The 22,045-nt window shown below is 40.9% G+C and overlaps 1 protein-coding gene across 1 annotated transcript in view; it reads left to right on the top strand.

Moving 5' to 3' along the window:
* Positions 1-22,045, top strand: part of INPP4B (inositol polyphosphate-4-phosphatase type II B) — a 312,722-nt gene that overhangs the window by 201,210 nt on the left and 89,467 nt on the right. The window contains exons 15-16 of the mRNA XM_029910663.1: positions 9,476-9,688; positions 19,181-19,328. Coding sequence (XP_029766523.1) covers positions 9,476-9,688; positions 19,181-19,328 — 361 coding nt within the window. The remainder of the gene's footprint in view (positions 1-9,475; positions 9,689-19,180; positions 19,329-22,045) is intronic.

Here is a 22,045-nt window from a genome sequence, read left to right as displayed (position 1 = left end):
AGTGTCTGTCTCATCCTTCTCTAGTACCTGGTCCATCTAGAGGATAACAGCCTACTACTGCTACCTGTTACTCCCTTAGCTCAAGTGATAGAGATCTGCGCTAAGAAGCTAAGGGGTCGAAAATGACTGAGGACGCAAGCTGGGTGTCAGTATGATGCTAGCTGATGAGATTTCTGTTGTTCCAGTTTCCTTTTTTAAAAAAATCTAGAACATTACATTACATTAAAAACATTATTGAGGTTGCAAAGTCAAGCACTCAAAAGTTAGGGAATGCAAGAATGAGAGTTGCCTGTGCAATCCTGATTTGGTTCCCTTGTTTCTATGCAGCTATTTTTTCACATACTATTTTTTCCACAGGACTCTGGCCTCATTCTGCTCACAAGATGGGCCTACTCTAGGGATCAATCACAGTTGTGTATTGAGGGAAGTTGCTATTTATAGGACGCCTGCTTTATTTGTTGCAGAAGTTGGAAGGTGTGTAGTGAGTGAGGCAGGAATTGCAGGAAGAGAAAGGATGATCTCATGGCTAAGATAGTTGAGTGCCATCCTGGAGAACTGAATTCTACCTCTGCCACAATGTTTCTGTGTGATTCTAGGCAAGTCATTTAAACCAAGATGATCACAGACGGCGACCAGTTATGTGATGTCCTTCATTTTCTGGGTCCCCAGCATGAGACTTGGGGCAAGATTTGCAGAAGTTCTGAGCGTTCACGACTGCAGCTGAAATCAATTGGAGCTGTGCTTTGAAACATATAAACTGATATAAAAATTCTAAGCGCTCTGAAAAATTAGGCCCTATGTGTCTCAAGTTGGGTACCCAAAATTAGGGGACACTTTTGACTTTAATCTCTCTGTGCCTCAATTCATCATCTGTAAAATAGGGGGGATAATACCTTCTAATCTCATAGGGTGTTATGAAGCTAAATCCATTAATGTCTGTGAAGCACTCAGACAGTATAATAAAAGCATCCTAGAGACACCCAGGGGAAAATTAACAATTTTATATTCAGTGCAGGTTTGGATGGTGTGCAGTAAATAAAGCCTGGGGACACACATTTAATGAGGAGGATAAAAAGAAAAGTTGAATAACTTCTCATTCGCTGAATGAGCCGGGGTCCTGTGGAGTAAATATCACGTCATTGTGTAATTAAAGATTGTATCATATTGCATATGCACAAGGGAACTGAATTAAGGTTGCCCAGGCAATCTTATTTCTGGCTTTCCTAGCTTTAGAGTCCTTGACTTTGCAAACCTAAGTTCTTTTAATGTAGCCTTAAAGGGTTATGAGCCAGATTTACAAAGATATTTAGGTACCTAGAGGTGCAGGTAGACACCTAGTGGGATTTTCAAAAGCACCCAAGTAGATTAGGTACCTAACTCCCATTGATTTCAGTGGGCTTTGCAATTGAAGTCAATGGCCTGGTCTATATTACAAGTTAGGTCAACGTAAGCCACCTTCTGTCAACCTAGTTGTGCATGCGTCTACATTTAAATTCGTCTCCTGATGATGCAAGTGCCCTGTTACGCCAACCTAGTAGCAGTCAATGTACTGAGTGTGGATGCTGTGTTGACCCTAACAGTCATCCAGGAGCTGTCCCACAGTGCCCAACACTGACCACTCTGGTCACAATTGTGAATTCCATTGCCCATGGGTCACAGACCAAAAGCCACCCCCGATCCTCTTTAAAGCTCCATGAATTTTTCAAATGCTTTTTCCTGATTGGAAAGTACACCTAGCAGCTCTCCACTTTTGCGTGCAACGGCCCAGCTGGCTATGCCGGCTACACACTCCGGATGTCCTCCGACTTGGAGTGGACAGGAGATATTGGCTCTCTTGGGCCTGTGGGAAGAAGAGGCTGTGCAAGCACAGCTGTGGACCGGCCACAGCAATGCAGACGTCCACAAGCAGAGTGCACGGTGGATACAGAAGAAGGGGTATGATCGGGATCAGCAGCAGTGCCGTGTGAAAGCCAAAGAACTGCAGCAGGCATACCAGAAGACCAGAGAAATCAACAGTCAGTCCAGTGCCAAGCTGCAGACTTGCCACTTTTACAAAGAGCTGTATGCCGTACTTGGCAGAGACCCCACCACCACCCTGCAGATCACTGTTAATATCGCCAAGAAGCCCAAGCCACTGGCCCCTGTCATAAACAGCAAGGACAAGGACGAGGACGACGGGGGACATGCGACTGGTGGATCCCAGCTATGCCATGGGCCAGGGCCTGTATGAGACCACCGCAGTTCAGTCAGTCCCGGCCGTTGAGCACCGATGAGCCTGATGCAAGGGGACGGCTCCTTGGGTAAGTGTATAAATTTATTTCCTATTACAGTGGTGGGTCTTCCAACTTAACAGGACACAGTGATTGCCTTTTCATTAATTTACTGGTACTAGAAGAGGTAGTATAACAAAGAGAGGTAGAGTTATCTGCTTTTTATTCCACTGTAGAGTAAGGCAAGGGCAGGCATGCAGAGCAGTTAGTTTATGTACACAGGGATGTCCCTTGAATCCTCCTGAGAGGTCTCAATAAAACTTTCATGGAGGTTCTCTGCAATCCTCTCCCGGAGGTTTCTAGGGATGGCAGCCTTATTTCTTCCTTGGCGGTAGGACACTCTCCCGCTCCAGTCAGCAACAACTTTGGCAGGCACCATTGCAGTATGCAGGCTAGCAGCATACAGGCCTGGGCGGCTTCAAGACACCAGCAGCAGCTGTGCTCTCTGTGCTTTTGTTACCCTCAGGAGTGAGATCAGCTAAAATCATCACCACCTGTGGAAAATGATGCCAGTATCCAGTGCCATTGCCATATACTCATAGTTATATGCAAATGAGCAATTCCTTCCTCATTTCCCTCACCCTGGTGGGCCATACTCACCATGGCTGGTGCTGTGAGTGGCACCGTGCACAGGCATTTCCAAGCAGAAGTGCCAATGAGCTGGTCTTGTTTAAAACTTTAGGGGAGCAAGTGTGGGGAGTTCTGAATCTTAAGTTTCACTTTCCGTTGTGACTATCCTGACTATGACATCTCTGTGTGTTTTATCTGCAGCTGCTGCTATAGCAGCCCTGAGGGGTTCTCCCTCCATACCTGTGGAACGCCTGAGCCAGATAAGGAGGAGAAGGAAGAGGACTCGGGATGACATTTTCAATGAGACCCTGCAAGTCCGTGCTGCATCAGACTGTGAGAACAGGGCCTGGAGGGTGATCATTGCAGACAGCCTGCAGAAGGAAAGAGCGGAGAGGAGAGAGTCCCATCAGGAAAAGGAGAGGAAGATGCATCAGGACATAATTCACAGATATTATGCAGGACACAGCAGGCAGCTATAACCATTGGGATATTTTTCTCACTGAGATCCAATCTTGTGAGTAAACAGTGCCAGCGTCCCTTCAATCTACCAAAACCACATTCACCTATCATTCTGCACCTGCTGAGCCGGTAGCTGAATTTCCTTGGTGCTGTCAAGGTGGCCAGAATATGGTTTCATGAGCAAGGGGTAGACTGGGTCTCCCAGGATCACTATTGGCATTTCAACATTCCGAATGGTAATCTGCTGGACGGGAAAGAAAGTCCCTGCTTGCAGCTTTCTGAAAAGTCCTGCGTTCTTAAGATGTGAGTGTCATGCACCTTCCCTGACCTGCCCACATTGATGTCACTGAAACATTCCCAGTGATCCCCCAATGCTTGCATAATGATAGAAAAGTAGCCTTTCAGTTGAGGTACTCTGTGGCAAGGTGGTCTGGTGGCAAAATAGGGATATGCATGCCTCCTATTGCTCCACTGCAGTTCAGGAATCCCATTGCTGCAAATCCATCCATTATGTCCTGCACACTGCCAAGAATCACAATCCAGCCTAGCAGGAGGCAATTAATGGTCCTGCACACTTGCATGACACCAGTCCCCACGGTGCATTTTCCAACTCTAAAGTGATTTCCCACTGGCGGGTAGCAATCTGGAGTTGCAAGTTTCCACGGAGCAATCAACAATCGCTTCTTCACTGTCAGTATAGCTCTCATTTTGGTATCCTGTGTTGGAGGGCTGGGGCAAGCTCAGCACACAGAATGTGGCCTTGTGCATCTGAAAGTTTTGCTCATCATCCCAAGCCTGCATTACGATGTGATCCTACTAGTCAGTACTTGTTTCTTGGGCCCAGAAGTGGCACTTCACATGCTTCTGCTCCATGAACACCACCAACAACCTTCAACTGGTTCTCACTATGACCCACAGCAATCTGTCCTCCAAAAATTCATCATGTTCCCCACTGATTCAGTTCTTGCAGATCTGTAAATACCAGAGGATCGTGCATCCTGTGCTTACAACGCTTATGACAATAGTGGAGAGCTGTGCAGGTTCCATAGAATCATAGAATATCAGGGTTGGAAGGGACCTCAGGAGGTCATCTAGTCCAACCCCCTGCTCAAAGCAGGACCAATTCCCAACTAAACCATCCCAGCCAGGTCTTTGTCAAGCCTGACCTTAAAAACCTCTAAGGAAGGAGATTCCACCACCTCCCTAGGTAACCCATTCCAGTGCTTCACCACCCTCCTAGTGAAAAAGTTTTTCCTAACATCCAACCTAAATCTCCCCCACTGCAACTTGAGACCATTGCTCCTTGTTCTGTCATCTGCTACCACTGAGAACAGTCCATGCTTCTGTCAGAGATGGCAGACAGTGAGGAGGGCCTTGCAGGCTTGTGGGATTTTGAAAAAGGTGCGATAATTATGAGATATAGCTGACATTGTAGGATGGAGACAGTTGTACACTGGAAAGTTGACCCCTTGCTTCCAATCACCCCTGCATTACTCATTTCAACCCCACCATGCATTGCCAAAACGTCTCAAAAGACGCTCTGGATGGTAACAGGTTGCACACTGGGTTACCTACCCATGGTGCACCTCACTGTGCATCGATACAAACGCTCTTGGTGAGTACAAGTAATGCCTACAAATGGAGCCGAGCATGAACGTGCATCAGTGATATACTAATTGCGACGGCTTTGTGCCAGTGTAACTTGCGTCGACCAAAATTTGTGATGTAGACATGTCCAGTAGGAGTCTTTCCATTGACTTCAATGTGCTTTCAATCAGAGCATAAGTGAGAACACAGGAACAGCATACAGCACCAGAGAAATTTGGCAATTAGCAGAGATCGTGCATTTAAACCATCTGCATTGTATTTGGCAAACAGGTCTTGGGGTTTATCTGTATATATGAAATTTAGTCAAACTTCATTTATCCAAACTTAGATTATCTAAAAACAACCCATCAGTAATTGAGGTCCTGATCCATGTGATGTGTCAGTGGCACTGAAAAATATCCCGCTTATTCGAAGCCTGGAATTACTGAAATTACTTTTCCTCTACTCATTCAGATAAAAAAAGTTTCATATTATGGGCCAGATTCACCTTTGTTGCAACTCTATTTGTGTCTCTGGAGTTACACTGGGGATGAATTTGGCCCTGCTGTATGATGGAAGAAGTTCTGGTATAACATAGTTGAGGATTCTTCAGCCTTTTATAACAAAAAATATTCATATATCCATTGAAAAGTTTGAGAATCCCATAAGTCAAATGTTACTGGGACATATGTCAGTGGATCAGATAACCTTCTCTTCTACCTTAAATATAATGTACCCGTGTAACTCCTATTATGTAAACCTTTTTATATGCTGTGGTCAGCCAATTAGCTGAATTGTATTGTATTTTTAAGAGGCCTGACGTTGTTCTAAACTAACATATTTATTTCACACTTGTATATGGAGACTTGGAATGGACTTCACAGATATGGAACATACACATTTCTGAAGGGAAGAGAGAGTTGCTGGAGGCTATTTGAGTTACTGCAAAGTTCTAGAATATGGTGACAAACCTAAGATGAGACAAGGAACACTGATAAGGAGCAAATCCTGTGGATCCCAGGCACAAGAATCTAGTTTGGTTACACTGAGGATGGGTTAGGAATTGAGATGTACAGGGATGTCACATCCTCCTTTCAGCGAAGTCTAGCTCCATGGGATCTCTGCACACTGTCACAAGCGGAACTTGGGGTAAGCTCCCCACCCTCAAAAGCTTCGAAACCACCCAGGGGCTGAACCCGTCCCAGCTAGGGTGCCTCCGCCCATGGCGGTGCCTGATATGGCCACCTAGGAGTCCCTGGTACTGCCCCTGTAGAGCCCTCTCGATTGCTACACCCCATAGAACCCCTCTCCCCCACCGGGCATTCATGGCCCACCATAAAATTTCCATACCCAGATGCGGCCCTCAGGCCAAAAAGTTTGCCCACCCCATGTTAAATGTATCATCTTTTCTACTAAAGGCTGGGGTACCAGAGAGGAAAAGAGTTGTTTTACTACCCTAGATCTGCTCTGTCTCCACCCACTCTCCCAGCGTAGCTCATGAACCATGCAGAGAATGTTTCCAGTATGTTCAGGTGGTGGGAAGACAGTGCTGAAAAATAGCTGAGTCACTCCTCTGCATGAAGGGAAGAGGCCTATGTGCAGAGAACTCCTCCATGCATGGAGTGGGGGAACAGAAGTTCTACCCTCATATATGCACCATGAAATTCCATACAGTGGCTATAGAAGCTCTGGGCCAAATGCTGAAGTCGTCATTAATTCATTATTTCTGTTATTAATTTCTGATTCAGACCTTGTTTGACATTACTCCAACGTAAGACAATTGGAGCTTTACCTGAGCAAGAATTGAACAGAAACTAGATAAAGGCTTGAATAATTTGGTTCTTTATAAATTGTGCAAGTCAGATGTGTATTTCATTTCAACATATTGGCACAGTTTGTAGAAAATTATGGCCTTCCATGATATTCCTAACAGAAAGCTTAACAGGATAATATATTTCAGGGCTAGATTTAAGGCAAACCAGAGCCCAAGGAGTACCATAACATAAGGCACCCCATAGCTCCACTCCTTGGGCTCTGCTTCCACACTGTAGCTTCATCCCATCACCCCCTTGACATGGTGGTGGGGAGAAGGCTTGCTCACTTCCCATATTCAGTGGCAGCAGGATGGGGCAGAGTTATTGTCATGTTCTGGGGTGCGATCCAGAACAAGTAAGGGGTTGTGTCACCACCTGCCCTGTAACCCTGGGTGTCTTAACTGCTCTGCTGCTGTGGCTCACAGACTGAACACCAACAGCCAGGAGGCAAGCATGAAGTATCCTGAGTGACTGTGTGCTATGCAACCCTGGTTCAGCACTCTGCTCAGACCCCAGCAGTCTGCCTACAGAACAACAGACCCATTCTAGTCACTATCAACAGTTACCTTATGCAGGGGTGACTCCAACACCTCCCAGTCCTGAATTTCCCCAGAACAATCTGCCCTCAAGTGTCCAGCCCTCTCCTGGAACATTTCAGAGAAATAATAAGGTTTGTTTGCTTCTTTACAGCTTATTAACTTAACTGGAGTAAACACACCCTTCCCTTCAAGCCCAGCACTAAGTTGGCTTATAGTAAAAATAAAGCAAGTTTATTAACAAAAGGATATAGGTTAAGTGATACCAAGTAAAATAAATGAAGTTAGAAAGGGTTACAAACAAAAGTAAAAATACTCTTTGTAATGGCTAAGACTTAAAAACTACGGCCTTGGTAGATTTCTTACCAATCTTTCTCAGCTTCCAAGAGCTCTGTCCTCTTGTGTCTGTCTGGTGATGGATGCCAAAATGGCTTCTTTTTTCTCCTTATATTAGTGTCCCAAATTCATCTTTTTGTCCTCAGACTCAGGATGATCTCATGCTGTTCTTCTCTTCTTGTGGACTTCCTATCCCCCTGCTGATTCATATGTAAATGGGGCTTCCATTGCTTTTGATCACACCTTGTTTAATTCATTGGAGACAGGTTGATAGGTCCCTTCCCTTCTGTCTGGGGAAAACCTGTTTCTCCCTGTGTTTGTCACAGTCTTTAAAGCATAATATCATGCATTATCCATATTTTCTCATATAATGTTAATACATAGATTTCACAATGATATTAATCACCAGTGGATCATTAGCTTTCAGAAAGGACCTTACTCAATACACATTTGTAATACAGTAATATTGTATACAGTCAGTTGCTTCAGTTACTTATCATTTGAGGTTCAGACCCTGGACTTAATAGCCCAAATGGTTTCTCTCTGTTGTTGGGGTATAGACACCATACTGTCTGTCTCCCCACCACCAATTTGTTTATCTTATATGTAAACAGACCTTTATTGTCTCTGCCTGATGAGCAAATGAGCATTCCTTTGTCTAGGGCAGAATGGACTTGTACGCTGCTTGCCAAACACATTTTAAGGACATAATTCTAGCACATATTTGTAACTCTTTGTATACATCCTCTACCTACATCATGCAAGAATATTAATAACCAGTGAATTGTTAGTTTTCCAATGATATTTTACATGACACCTTTTAGATACATATTATGACGACAGTGTGTTGGATGTAGGGAGTATGTCAGGGCTGACAAGAGCTGTTGTCACAGAGTAGTCAACCACAAATGGGCCTCTGAGTCACAGTTATCATTCTAGGAATGGCATGAAGGGCGCCTTTTCCTCAGGAGCGTCAAGGTCCCTCTTCTCCCCAAAAAGGCAGGCAGCAGACCTCTCAGTGCTGCCAGCAACTGGAGTATATCTGCTTGGCTGAGTAGGCCAGCCCTGTTGCTCTCATATCTTCCTGCATCTCAGAGTCTCCTGCTGGGATGGTATTGGCAAAAACTCCCAGAGCTGTGGATTTGAGTTAACACCCCACTTAGGTGAAGGAACATTATGTAATTTTAAAGCTTTTGTTCTGGTTTCTCTGTGATGATGTCACTTCATTGGTTATTCTTGAGTCACATTTTCATACTTGTCTTTGCAACCATAAGGGCTAGATTTTTTTTTTTTTTTATTTAAAAGAAAGCTGAGATTCTGACACCATCGCACAACTAACTCCAAAAGCTGGGTCCCTAGGCATGAGCCTATAGTGCCTATGCCTATGACTTATTCCAGCACTGATCTAAGCTCATGCTTTGTGCATATACTTCAGTCCCACTTGTAAGCATTCCCTTCCTTGTGCTATACTCTACTTGAATGTATTTATTTATTTGTTTCTTTTTTGGAAAGAAAATTCTGAAATTAATCACATTTTCTTTTGACATTTGTTGGGACATACTTAAAAAGAGCAGCAGATTGATACTGTTCAAACAGTTATCCCCATAGAAACCTGTCTCTACAGAGAGGATTTGGAATTAGAATAAAACAGGACTATGTAGACAGATGGTCTTTATAACAGATACTGTACCTTTGCATTAACTTTTAGTTGAGTGGAATTTCAGAGACTGGCAATGTTCCAGAACCTGACATTGTTCCCCAATGTTTGGTATAAGTTCCTTTCTGTGTCTGACTGTCTAGCAATTAATTTTCAATCTACCTAAACAAAATGTGTATTTTAATAATTACATATACATTACACCATTACACACTTCAGTCTAACTGCCCATTAATTTCTTTCTAGACAGAGTTATTTGTGCATGCCTTCAAGGATCAGCTGGTCAGAAGTGCCCTTTTAGCGCTATACACTGCCCGTCCAGGTTGTGTCCTCAAGAAGCCAACTATCCCCAGAAACAGTGTGGAAGGGTGTGGTGATCAACAGGGTCAGGACCATCCAGCTCAGATCAAACGGCAGAACTCTATACCTCACCATTCAGAATATGATGAAGAAGAGTGGGTAAGTAGCCTCAAAGTTCTTGCTTGAAACTCTATCAAAAAATCCACAGCTAAGTGTAGACAAACACGAGTCTTAATCTCCATGTCCCCTCTTGTTAGAAAGACAGAATTTTAAAACTTTAAATACTACTTTATTTTACAGATGCATAGATTCCATTTTCTGATTCATTTGAATCCCAAGAATACTTTTCTAATGAAGTCCCACAAAAGTAACTTGAAACAATTTTCTGATGAATAATTTGCTTGTGTGTGACTGCTTAGTTTGTGCATATAGCAGTGTTGGAAGCGAAAATCTTCATGGCCAGATGGGAAAAAGCTATGCTGTGTGTTTACCTCAATTCTTTTTGTCATTTAAGCAGATATAAAGGGGACTAAAAAGGAGTATGAAATCAAAGTGCAATTTTTGCTAAGAGTGAACATAAATAGTTTCAAAATGCATGAACTAATAATCAGTGAAAGAGAACTGTTTTCTATGAGTCTATTCTTAGAGGATATCTGAAATGCCATAAAAGAATCAAACATGGTTTTTAAACGTCAACATTTTTAGCAGATCTTTCAATGATTTGTACAATTTATGCAGCTGAGATTTTGTGAATCCATTATTTCAGTGGATGCTTTTATGATTGATCTTCTCCCTCAACACATTTCTCCTACATCCTCCATTCTATTTCTCGTCAGTTTCTTATACTCAGTTCATCACTGTGGTATCATGGATGCAAGTACTCCAACATATTAATCTTTGCTGTCAATAATTAATAATTAATCTTTGCTTGTGAGAGCTTCAGTATCTTCACACCTGAACTAAAGTTCTGCTTATACCATGAATATGGAAAGAAGAATATTTTTCAGATAAAGAAAAGACAAAAAATGTGCTTTTTATTTTAAATGAAAGCTGAAATGTTCATGTATTAACTTGACTCTGGGTGCTGGAGCTTTAAGAAGAACAAATAATATTGCAAGACTTGTGATAAAATCATGAGTGTTGATGACATTGAAAAGATTAATAATTTTGTACAAGTTGAATCTTGCTTCATTTTAATACATTTGCAGTTACGTAAACGCTACCTTGGTTTTATTTGTTTGTTGAAGCTTTATTTTATTTCTTTATAACATGAGTACAGACTCCTAACAGTTGTCTAAATCAGCAGTGAAGCACTTAAGCACATGCTTAATTTGAAATATGTAAGTATTCCCATTAAAGTTAAGCACATGCTTAAGTATTTTGTGAGATCAGGGCCTAAATTATCCTCTCATTAGCTTCCCATTCTCTGTTTTAATGGAAAGCTGATGGCATATATTATCTTAGTTTTAATTACTGAACTCTTGTCAACATGGTGGAAATAGAGCAAGTGCTTGGAAAGTGTGAGAAAAATGCTTAATCTAATCTGCAATTTAGTTATGCAATAAGATTTCTTTGAAAATTTGTTTGGAAGTTAGAAAACAATTAAACCTCAAAGGAATATTGTGCTTTCTGTGACTCTCTATGCCATGTGCAGGCAGTATTCTTCATCTTTGTGTTGGTGCAGATACATATTGCTTTTCTTTCACTATATCAAAGGAACCAGAAGTTTCTTGTAGCTGGGAGTCTAAGTTTAGTTTGTCTGAAATCTAAAATAATGTCCTACAAAACTCTTAAATTGACCCAGGTTTTGCTACTTTAAATAACTCCATTTTTTATTTTTTTATAATACTGGTGATTTATTTTACAAGCATCTGGAGTCATGAGTTCTAGGCCCAACTTTAAAAAAATATTTCTTTATAAGGAGTAGCTTCCAACTTTCTATTTTAATATTCTGTTTTTCATGTTGAGTGGGCAAGGATATCTGAGAAACTGAATTATTCTTAACTAATCTGTGTGTGTCGTACAAAGAAAGTATATTTAAAAAGAATGCATATGCAGATTTCTAGTAACTTATGAAACTGCCTATATTCCTTCAGACGCATACGCCGTTAGGCTAAAACTTAATGTACAAACTAAACCCTTTTGAAAAATAGCTTTTTGTATTTCCGTTCTTTGTTGATTATTTATATCTGGTAAGAGGTTTTTCTTTGCCTTTTTGAGTATACATTTCTAATCAACTTACTGTAGGTCCTATTTCTGCAACTGGATCCAAATTGGTGGATCCATTGGGGTTCTGTAGTGAAGCAGGGATCTTGCTATGCTGATCCAGTTGCAGGATCAGGGCCCTGAGCAGTAGTTCTATAATGCACCTTTCTCTTTGGATGTCAGATACAAACATTAATGCTAGACAGTTGACAGCAGTATTGACTGAGCTACTTATACTGGTGTAATTGTAAGCACTATGCTTAGATAGTACCAAAGCATTACTGCTTAAGGGAAAATATTTAACTTGATAGTTACAGATTGCCTCTGAATAGTTACTTCCTTCTCTGCTTGCCAGCTGCTTCTGCTATCCTAGAACCTCCCTCCAGGGAGGGGAAAAAATGTCATGTCATGTATAATGCAAGAGTGGGTGGACAGACTGCCACTTGGAAGTGTTTCTGCTCTACATTTCTAACTTACTAGTTAACATGGTTGGTGTTACAATGCTATTTGTATAGTAATAATAAATGGTGAGAACAAGCTGACTTTTTTCCCAGTTAAAATGGCAATTCTAGAAGATTACATATAAAAATACTTATAAAAGCAATTAGTATACCAAAAATTATGCAATTGAATGTTGACAGTGGAAAGTAATCAGTATTTTATATATAATCATTTTATTTTTGATAATATTTTAACCAGTTTGCTAATACTGCTGTGTGCAATATCTGAATATACTGTAATTCCTGTGTCAAATATTCTCCCACCTGCAATAGCCTATTTCCCAGTGTCTCCAACCTTTTTACGCACAAGATCACTTTTTGAATTTAAGTGCAACCCAGGATCTACCCCAACCCTTCTCTGAAGCCCTGCCCCACTCACTCCATTCCTCCCCCGTCCCCCCTTCGTTGCTGGCTATCCTCCACCCTCACTCACTTTCACTAGCTGCAGGCGCCTGCCGGGTGGCACTTACTGCAGGCCGCTCCCACGCCGCTCCTGGAAGGGGCCAATGTGGCCTCTAGGGGGAGGGTAGAGTGACCAGACAGCAACTGTGAAAAAATGGGACAGGGGGTGGGGAGTAATAGGCGCCTATATAAGAAAAAGTCCCCAAAAACGGGACTGTCCCTTTAAAAACCAGGACATCTGGTCACCCTAGGGGAGGGCACGTGGCTCCGCATGCTGCCCCATTCTGCAGGCACCGCCCCCGCAGCTCCCATTGGCCACAGTTCCCCGTTCCCAGACAATGGGAGCTCTGTGGGCAATGCTTGCAGGCAGAAGCAGTGCGCAGACACCCTTGCCCCTCCATCCCGCAGGGCCACGGCAGCGTGCTGGCTGCTTCCGGGAGTGGCGTGGGGCCAGGACAGGCAGGGAGCCTGCCTTCGCTCCACTGCACCGCCGGACTTTCAGCAGCCGGAGATCGCAGTCGACTGGCAGAGTCTCCAGGACCGACCAGTCAATCGCGATCGACCGGTTGGTGACCACTGCTATATCCCATTCCAAAGTACTGTCCCATCATGAGAGGACATTAGCTAGGATTCATGAACATTCATTAAGATGCGTGATCTATTATGAACATTCCATGAAGAACTATTAACATGCAGTTTTGGCGCATAGCTACATGCCTGCATGATAATTTAAGCAGGCGCAGTGCCTCTCAGACCTCTGGGAACTACAGTGGCTGTGCTCTACTTTGCAAAAACAAAGCTCTGCTGGCTGGTGTGGAAGGGATGGGATCGCTGATGAGCTCTGCAGGGTGTTTGTTGAGGCCTGTAGAAACAAAGGCAGCCTTTGGGCCCCATGACATAGAATTCTGTCTTTTATTTTAAAAGGAAAAGCAAGTTTCTGCCCCTTCTCAATGATGTAAAATGAGTGTAAGTGATTCTCCTGGATCAGATCCCACCTTATTAACCTTTCTTAAAATTCTTAGGCTGGCCCTCTGTTACCAGGGGGGTTACAATTGTGGGGAGAGTGCAGAGCCAGCACTAGGCATAAGCAAACTAAGCAATTGCTTGGGGCCCCCCTATTAGTATGTGTTGTGTGGGGAGGGGAAGTTAAAATATTCCTGCTTAAGGCCCTCAGTGGGCTATAACACCACCTCTGATGGAGGGTCTGAGAGAATTGTTTAACAGGGTTACCTAAAAGTGTGAAGACTGGGCCTGCTTGTTAAAAATATGATGCTGAGCTGGCTTTGGTGACTCAGGTGGCTGGCATGGTGTGGGTACACCTGCCACTGCCACAGTAGCTTTTGTAAGAGAAACTTCTCTTCTGCATCCCCCTCTAGTGTCAGTAGGAATGAATGGAGGATGCATTGCTGTATACACTGTGCAGCCCTAAATCCCAGCTGCCTCCCAAAACTTCTTCGAAGAAGGAGGAGAGGCAGCAAAGCCAATTGAACTGAGTAACAGCCTGCACCCATTGCAGCCCTCCTCTCTTCCTGCCATTGGCCTGCCTGTCCAATGTTTAAAGAACGAGCACTGGGAGGGAGCCAAAAGCCTAATTCCCTTCCCCTGATTTCCCAGCAGCACTCCAGGGAACCTGCTGCTCCATCTGACCCCGAACAGTCAGGGGAAACCCATCCACCTCAAGAATTAAAGGGGACCCAATACCTAATTCACCATCAAAGGGGACTCACTTTCCCCTGGCCATCTGCCCTGCAGGTAAAGGTAGCAGGTCGGCTATTGCCTGCTATTATTGCAGCCAGCACAGGCTAAAGGACACTTTCCTGCTACCATTACTCCAGCTGTGAGGAGCCTACCTGTGAAATAGTTTTCATGAGGTGTTGGATGGGGGAAGCATATTGGATTGAGAAGGTGGGAGGCGGGTGGAAGGAGTGATGGGATGGAGGAAAATGGTCTGGAAATCATGGATTTTTTGAGGGATGGGAAAGAATATGGAATTGATGGATTTCTTTATGTGCAGAAGAATAGTATGGAATTGATGGATTTTATTTGGTGAGAAAGTGTGTTTTTTACCTAAGAAATGTCATATGAACGAGATGGAAAACTTGAAGGGGTCCTTTGTTAAAAATTTGGCCCTCTCCCCTGTTGAGAGAAAAGCATCAGAATCAATGCTTAGCCTCGGATAGTCCTTGTGACTCCTCAACGCAGTGACTTCCTTTTCTCTCAGCCTCTTCAATGGAGAACATGGAGGCTCTTTACTCCCTCTGTTTCTCTTGCCCACACCTACATATTAGGGTTAGATTTTTGGATGTTTTTCTACATTTTCAAATATAGTTATTTCAATTACAAAGTGTACAGTGCTCACTTTATATTATATTTATTACAAATATTTGCACTGTAAAACTGATAAAAGAAATAGTATTTTTCAATTCACCTCATACAAGTTCTGTAGTGCAATCTCTTTATCGTGAAAGTGCAACTTACAAATGTAGATTTTTTTTTTTTTTGGTTACATAACTGCACTCAAAAAAAAAAAAACCAATGTAAAACTTTAGAGCCTACAAGTTCACTCAGTCCTACTTCTTTTGCAGCCAGTCGCTAAGAGAAACAAGTTTGTTTACATTTATGGGAGATAATGTTGCCCGCTCTTCATTTACAATGTCACCTGAAAGTGGGAACTGTTGTTTGCATGGCACTTTTGTAGCCGGCATTGCAATGTATTTATGTGCCAGATATGCTAAACATATGTACGCCCCTTCATGCTTTGGCCACCATTCCAGAGGACATGCTTCCATGCTGATGATGCTCATTAAAAAAATAATGTTAATTAAGTTTGTGACAGAACTCCTAGAGGGAGAATTGTATGTCTCCTGCTCTGTGTTTTACCCGCATTCTGCCATGTATTTTTGTTATAGCAGTCTTGGATGATGACCCAGCGTGTTGTTCATTTTAAGAACAATTTCACTGCAGATTTGACAAAACGCAAAGAAGGTACCAGTGTGAGATTTCTAAAGATAGCTACAGCACTTAACCCAAGATTTATGAATCTGAAGTGCCTTCCAAAATCTGAGAGGGATGAGGTGTGGAGCATGCTTTCAGAAGTCTTAAAAGAGCAACACTCTGATGCAGAAACTACAGAACCCAAACCACTAAAAAAGAAAATCAACCTTCTACTGGTGACATCTGACATACATGATGAAAATGAACATGCGTTGGTCTGCACTGCTTTGGATCATTATCGAACAGAACCCATCATCAGCATGGACACATGTCCTCTGGAATGGTGGTTGAAGCATGAAGGGACATATGAATCTTTAGCGCATCTGGCATGTAAATATCTTGCAATGCCGGCTATAACAGTGCCACGTGAATGCCTGTTCTCACTTTCAGGTGATATTGTAAACAAGAAGTGGGCAGCATTATCTCCTGCAAATGTAAACAAACTTGTTTGTCTGAGTGATTGACTGAGCAAGAAGTAGAATTGAGTGGACTTGTAGGCTCTAAAGTTTTACATTGTTTTATTTTTGAATGCAGTTATTTTTTGTACATAACTCTGTATTTGTAAGTTCAACTTTCATGATAAAGAGATTGCACTACAGTACTTGTATTAAGTGAAATTGAAAAAACTATTTTTTATTTTTACAGTGCAAATATTTATAATAAAAATAAATATAAAGTGAGCACTGTACACTTTAAATTCTGCGTGGTAATTGAAATCAATATATTTGAAAATGTGGAAAATATCCAAAAATATTTATATAAATGGTATTCTATTAACAGTGTGATTAATCTTTTTAATCGCGTGATTAATCGTGATTAATTTTTTTTATCACTTGACAGCCCTACTTTTTTCCTGTTTACAATATTTCATTATTCTTTGCAGAATTCCCATCTCAAAATCACTCTCACACTCATGGTTGAAATTAAATGTACTTCTTCATTTTCTCAACAATTTTCAGGCACCCTTGAGTTAGAGCTGATCTCTAGAACTAAGATTTCCAAGGGGCCTCTACCTTGCATCTGATTTAGGTTTCAATATTATGCATGCAATTATTAGCTTGTGTAATCCCCCATATTGATGTGAATATCCGGTAGTTAGGTGTCTAACTGCCTGTCATGGATGTACAACAGCCGTTTTTTCCCACTTGTTTATTTGTACATACAGTATGTCAGCCACAAATTCTACAGGCTGGCTTTGAAAATTATGGCCTCATTAGTATATTAAATGGTGAACAACAAATCTGCCTGAGAGTTACTAATTTCTTACCACTTCCAGACAGTTGAGACTTTATTTAGAACATTCTTCTGATCAAAACAGTCCTCAAAAAAAAAAAAAAAAAAAAACAAGAAAACCTGTTACCTAAAGCAAAAGTACTTCCTTTAGCAACACTACATATTTCTTCTATATGAGGACTAGCTTCACAAATGCATACAATATGTATGGCCTTCTATGGGTACTTTCACTGTGAGTGTTTATATTGTTTTTTTAACAAAACACACACCTACACTTTATGCGTGTGTGTGTGTATATACACTATATATAGTGTAGGTATGTGTTTTGTAAAAAAAACCAATATATATATATATATATGCACATTTTCATGATTATATCATCATGACAACAGATTTATCACATGAACAGATTTTATGTTACAAGCACTAACAGCTGATTATACTGATTGATTAACCTATATGTAACTCATATTCAAATGTGTTGTTAATTTCCCTTTGAAATCACATCTCTCCGTGAAGGGTTTGTGTTCCTTTTTAGCTGCCACCACTTTCATGTACATGTAATGGATGCTATATAATACATGCAGTACTAGTATTAAACACATGTATTATACTTTACTTATCACAGATCTACTTCATGTTCTGCATATCTCTAAATTTAGAATCTTATACATAAATCAGGATTATTTTACAGTATTAGGTAAACTTTCCCACTATGTGTTATACAATCTATGATTAATTGGACATAGTTTAAGATTATGTTATGGGTTCAGATTGGAAGTGGCTAGCAAATTCTTTGTTATAGAGTAAGTGTCTCATTAAAAGACCCTTGAAAGCCACGGAATCGCCAGCCATTAAGAACTATACACATAAGTACTGAAATACTGTAGCAACTTCTAAAAGTGTGATACATTCTACAGCAGAATTATATGTTGTAAAGTATGGTGATACACAATACAGAATAGTTTTAGATTAATAAGAAGTTTGCCTGAGTAGAAGTTCTGGCACAAATCCAGCCTCTTCTATCTCCGTCCAGCTTCCATTTGTTTATATTTGTCTGTAACCATAGTATTGTTTTTGAGTCTAAATCCTCCTTCTCCCACACATCCCATGTCTGAGTCTTCCCATCCCCCACCTCCACAGCATTGCCCATATGTGATGTTATGTTCATTATGTCTCTGCTTAAGTCCTCCTGCTTACCCTTTTCTTTCACTTTGTCTTGTAAAACTCCCTTCCTATGCCTCCCACCACAGAAACACGCGGTACACTTCTGGGCACCCCATCACACATATATAGAAGAATGATCGCATCACTCACCCTCTTTCTTCCATTAGCTATCCATTTATTTCAGGTCAAATGATTCATTTTAATTTTAAAGTGTGGATGGAGTCATTCCAAGCTCTGTCACTACCCTTGTCTCACAATTTCTCTCTGCTTATCTGGCTCTGGCCTCTTTTCTGGATCTAAGAGCCTTCTCTTCTGCAACTTCTGACACCTGCAGGAGCCTTCTTGTTCCTCTCCAGCATTGTGATTCTAGTCTGTCTCATTCCAAATGACTTGACCTTATCTTTTCATCTGTGCTTATACCTCTTGATTTCGTTCCCGTTCTATTATTTCTGCAGTTTTTGTTATGTCCGGTTAACTCTGTAAAGTGTCATGGGTTGCAATTTGTATGGAAGATGATGTACAAAATGAAATTGCATTAGATACTGAATGTGGCATATAGGCAAGCTGCTAATATTGGTGTACCATCTCTCATTTTTATGTTTGCTTATTCAGCATAGGTCTCATTTTAGCAAATGGAGGGTTCAGAAAATGGGCACATCCTTTTGATAAAGCTGCACGTGCAAACCACGGTGTTGCAAACAAAAAGCCAATCCCGCAAGGTAACGAGCACCCTCACCTCCCATTGCAGTCAGTTAATCGGAGGCGAGGATGCTCAGAACCTCACAGGACTGAACCTAAAGTGGACAACTTTGCATCCAACTGTACATGCAATGTGGGCATATTTAGGAGATTTAGCCCTTGGTTTTGGACAGAGTGAAGTGAACGACAAATGTACTACTTTCAGTGCCTTAAAAAAATCAGTTCCCATTCAGTTATTTACACCAAAGAAACAGGGACAATGGAAAAAAAAATTCTTGAAATGATGATATGCTGTGTAAAGATGTTAAGTTACATAATTTGTAGACACCTAATCTTCACTATCCAATTCAGTAATTGTACTGTAGACAATATTAAGAAGCCAGTGGTCTACTAATACATCTCTCCCTATGTTTCTTTCAATAATGTGTAGTGATACTGATGCTCTTTTCAGGATAGGGTGTGGACCAATGTGGGGAAGAGTTTAAACTGCATTATTGCAATGGTGGACAGACTGCTTGAAAAAGACAACAGCAGCAGTGGCATTAAGGAAAGTGAAAATGACCCTTCATCTGCAGATCGCATGGTATCACATACAAGTGGTAAGAAACCTATTTTTTATGATTGACTGGGTAAATAAAAGGAAAAAGTCACAATAAAAATGAGATAGAAAGAGTGAATAGTGTTTTTGATGAAAGTGCTGATAGTATGGTTTTGCACATTCCTAGCCTTGAATGACGGAAAGCTGTTTATCAAATTGCATCTCAGTTGTGCACTCAAGAACTGCTTGCAGTGCTCAATTTTTTGTGCTACATAAAAGCCTCCTTGAAAGAACAGTGTTTTCCTTTGAAGTCTCTGACATAATTTAATCTATTTTAGGTTTTTCTTGAAAATACCATTCAGAAAAAAGACTCGAGCATACATTAACCCTTAAGGAAATTTTAACACACACTTTCAAAATGTCTTTTGCTCATAAATCCTTTGCTGGTTCCAAAATCAAATCATTTTTTAAAGATAAAGTTGCTTCTCTTTTGTGAATGCAGCAGTTTCTACAGAACTGGATATTAGGTAGAGGATGATTTAACTATATACTGTGGAGAAAATTCTCACAGATCCACATAGTGATTCTTGGCTCCATTATTCTGTTCTTCCTACTGGATTTCTAATTGTTTTCATTTGCACAGAGAGTGAAATGTCTTGTTTTGTGTGTGTTGCAGTGAATGTAAAAGTGCCTCTTTGAAGGTGTATGGTATTCCATGACCTAAGGAAAGGGTCTTGGAAGCAGAACCAAATTCTGGGCTGCAAACTGGTAGAAAACTTACTCTTCCTTTTATTTAGTGGGGCAGTGCATGATTTGGGCTCCATGTTTTCTTTTATCCTGTAATTACTTCTTTGTGTGTTTCCCACATTTTCATGACTTGGTTTTAGAACAAAGATATTTAAATTATTAGAAATTTTATAAGATTTGGTTATTTAATTAGTTAAAGCTAATATTCCATCCCATTTGTGTACTGCTTCTAGGATTTTAGCTGTAGCCCTGATTTTAATGCAGCTGGAAGGCCAGCTTATTTACCAATACCAGAGATTTGTGCCAAGACTGGCATCCAAAGTTTCTGCATCAAATGTGTCACTCTATTTTTATAGTAAAGAGATGGAACTTTTCTTACCTGTTACATTTGCTTCTGTGAGTTTCTCTCTATAGCAGGTGAGAATCTACCTCAGCTGTAAGGTCAGGGGAATGGGTGGCAATTTTTTGGTCTATTCTTTATTATCCAGTAATAATTTGTGGGAGTGGGGTGTGGGCACAGTATGTGGATTCAGAACTGTGTTCTACTTGAAATGTTTCTTGTACGTTGGAGTGAGGTACAAAATCTCACAGATCAGCTAGGAATAGTCTTCAGTTTGAAACTATCTTCAGGAAGGGAAACTCAACAGTCCTGGGTCTGATAAAGACAGCAAAACCGAATCTTAGATGTTCTTGTGGCAAACTGTTCCTCTTTCTCATCACCCCCCTCCCCCCCCCCCCCGTGATGGTAATTAACTCTTACTAGTTTTTTTCAACATCATGAAGTAATAGTAGATTTCTTAATAATGAATATTGGATTTGTTTTGCAAATGAGGCCTCTGTTACGCTACCTGTGTGTTAGATATGTACAGTTCTCTATCTGTTCTCCAGATGGCATGGATCATTTTGGCTGTAGAACAAGATTTTACATTACTTTAATTTTGTTTACCTTAACTGAAAGAAACTTAGAACTTTGTGTATGTGTTTTGGAAGTCCTCTGCCCACAAAAATAAGAAATTAGAGAAGTATAACTTTTAAAAGTCCATTTTTCCCTTGCTCTTTCAAGCCTCATGAACATTTTCCTGGTGGTGCTCTCTAGATTGAAACATATTTGACTAGTCCCATTCTATTTGTGTATGATATTGTACCATTAGCTATAACAAAGGGACAAAAGGTGCTCTTTGCTTACACTCAGGCTCGTAATTTACAAAGCCAGGTGAAAAGTTGATTAGAGTCTTTATCTCTCAAATTCAAAACTACTTTGAATTACCTTCCCCCAAAAATGTTTAGCTTGAAAGGGATTTAAGAAATGTGCTAAATGTTCTCCAAGCAAAATGAAGATATTGCCCTACGCTAAGCAACAGTACTGTTTTTAATCTGAGGAAATTATAGGAGACATCATTTGTTCCACTCATAAAATCTCTTCCAGAGTTGAAAAACAGGCCAAGAATAAACAACCCTTGTAGTAATTATGACAATGAAGCAAATTCTTCTTCTTCTTTTTAAATTCTGCCCTTATTTCTTCTCAGATGTTTACTAAGGGCCTGACCATGCTCCCAGTGAAGTTCATATGAATTGACTTCAATGAAAACCGAACTGGGGCGTTTTAAAGACCTTTTTTTGGATTTCTTCAACATCTACTTAGTTGTAAATTGTAGGTTCTTTATTTTGTTATATTTTATTTGTCAGGAGGCGTGGCTTCATTTCTGCATTAAATTTTGATGGCTTAAAGTGGAGCTGGGAAGGGTAGACCTAGAAACTGAAATGTTTTGAAAGTTGCCTCCTATTGTAGAACTTACTTTAAAAAGTTATCTCCACAGTGTGGAAAGCTTTCAGGTATTGGAGAGCAGTAGGAACTGGTGTAGTTCAGGTTGCGTAATAGACTCCAGTATACCTTCCTGTTTTCAGTTCCTGATAATGTTCTGAAACTTTTGCCTTCTGAGGCCAAAATGTTCCATGCGTGATCTCTGCCTAAAAGTGATATTTCTGTGTGTGTGTGTGTGTGTGTGTGTGTGTGTGTGTGTGTGTGTGTGT

This window comes from Terrapene carolina, unplaced genomic scaffold (assembly GCF_002925995.2).
Source record: "Terrapene carolina triunguis isolate 2854851 unplaced genomic scaffold, T_m_triunguis-2.0 Scaffold66, whole genome shotgun sequence".
Classification (NCBI taxonomy): Eukaryota; Metazoa; Chordata; order Testudines; family Emydidae; genus Terrapene; species Terrapene triunguis.
The sequence above is the reverse complement of the archived record's forward strand: the minus strand, read 5'-3'. Positions and strand labels throughout refer to the sequence as shown.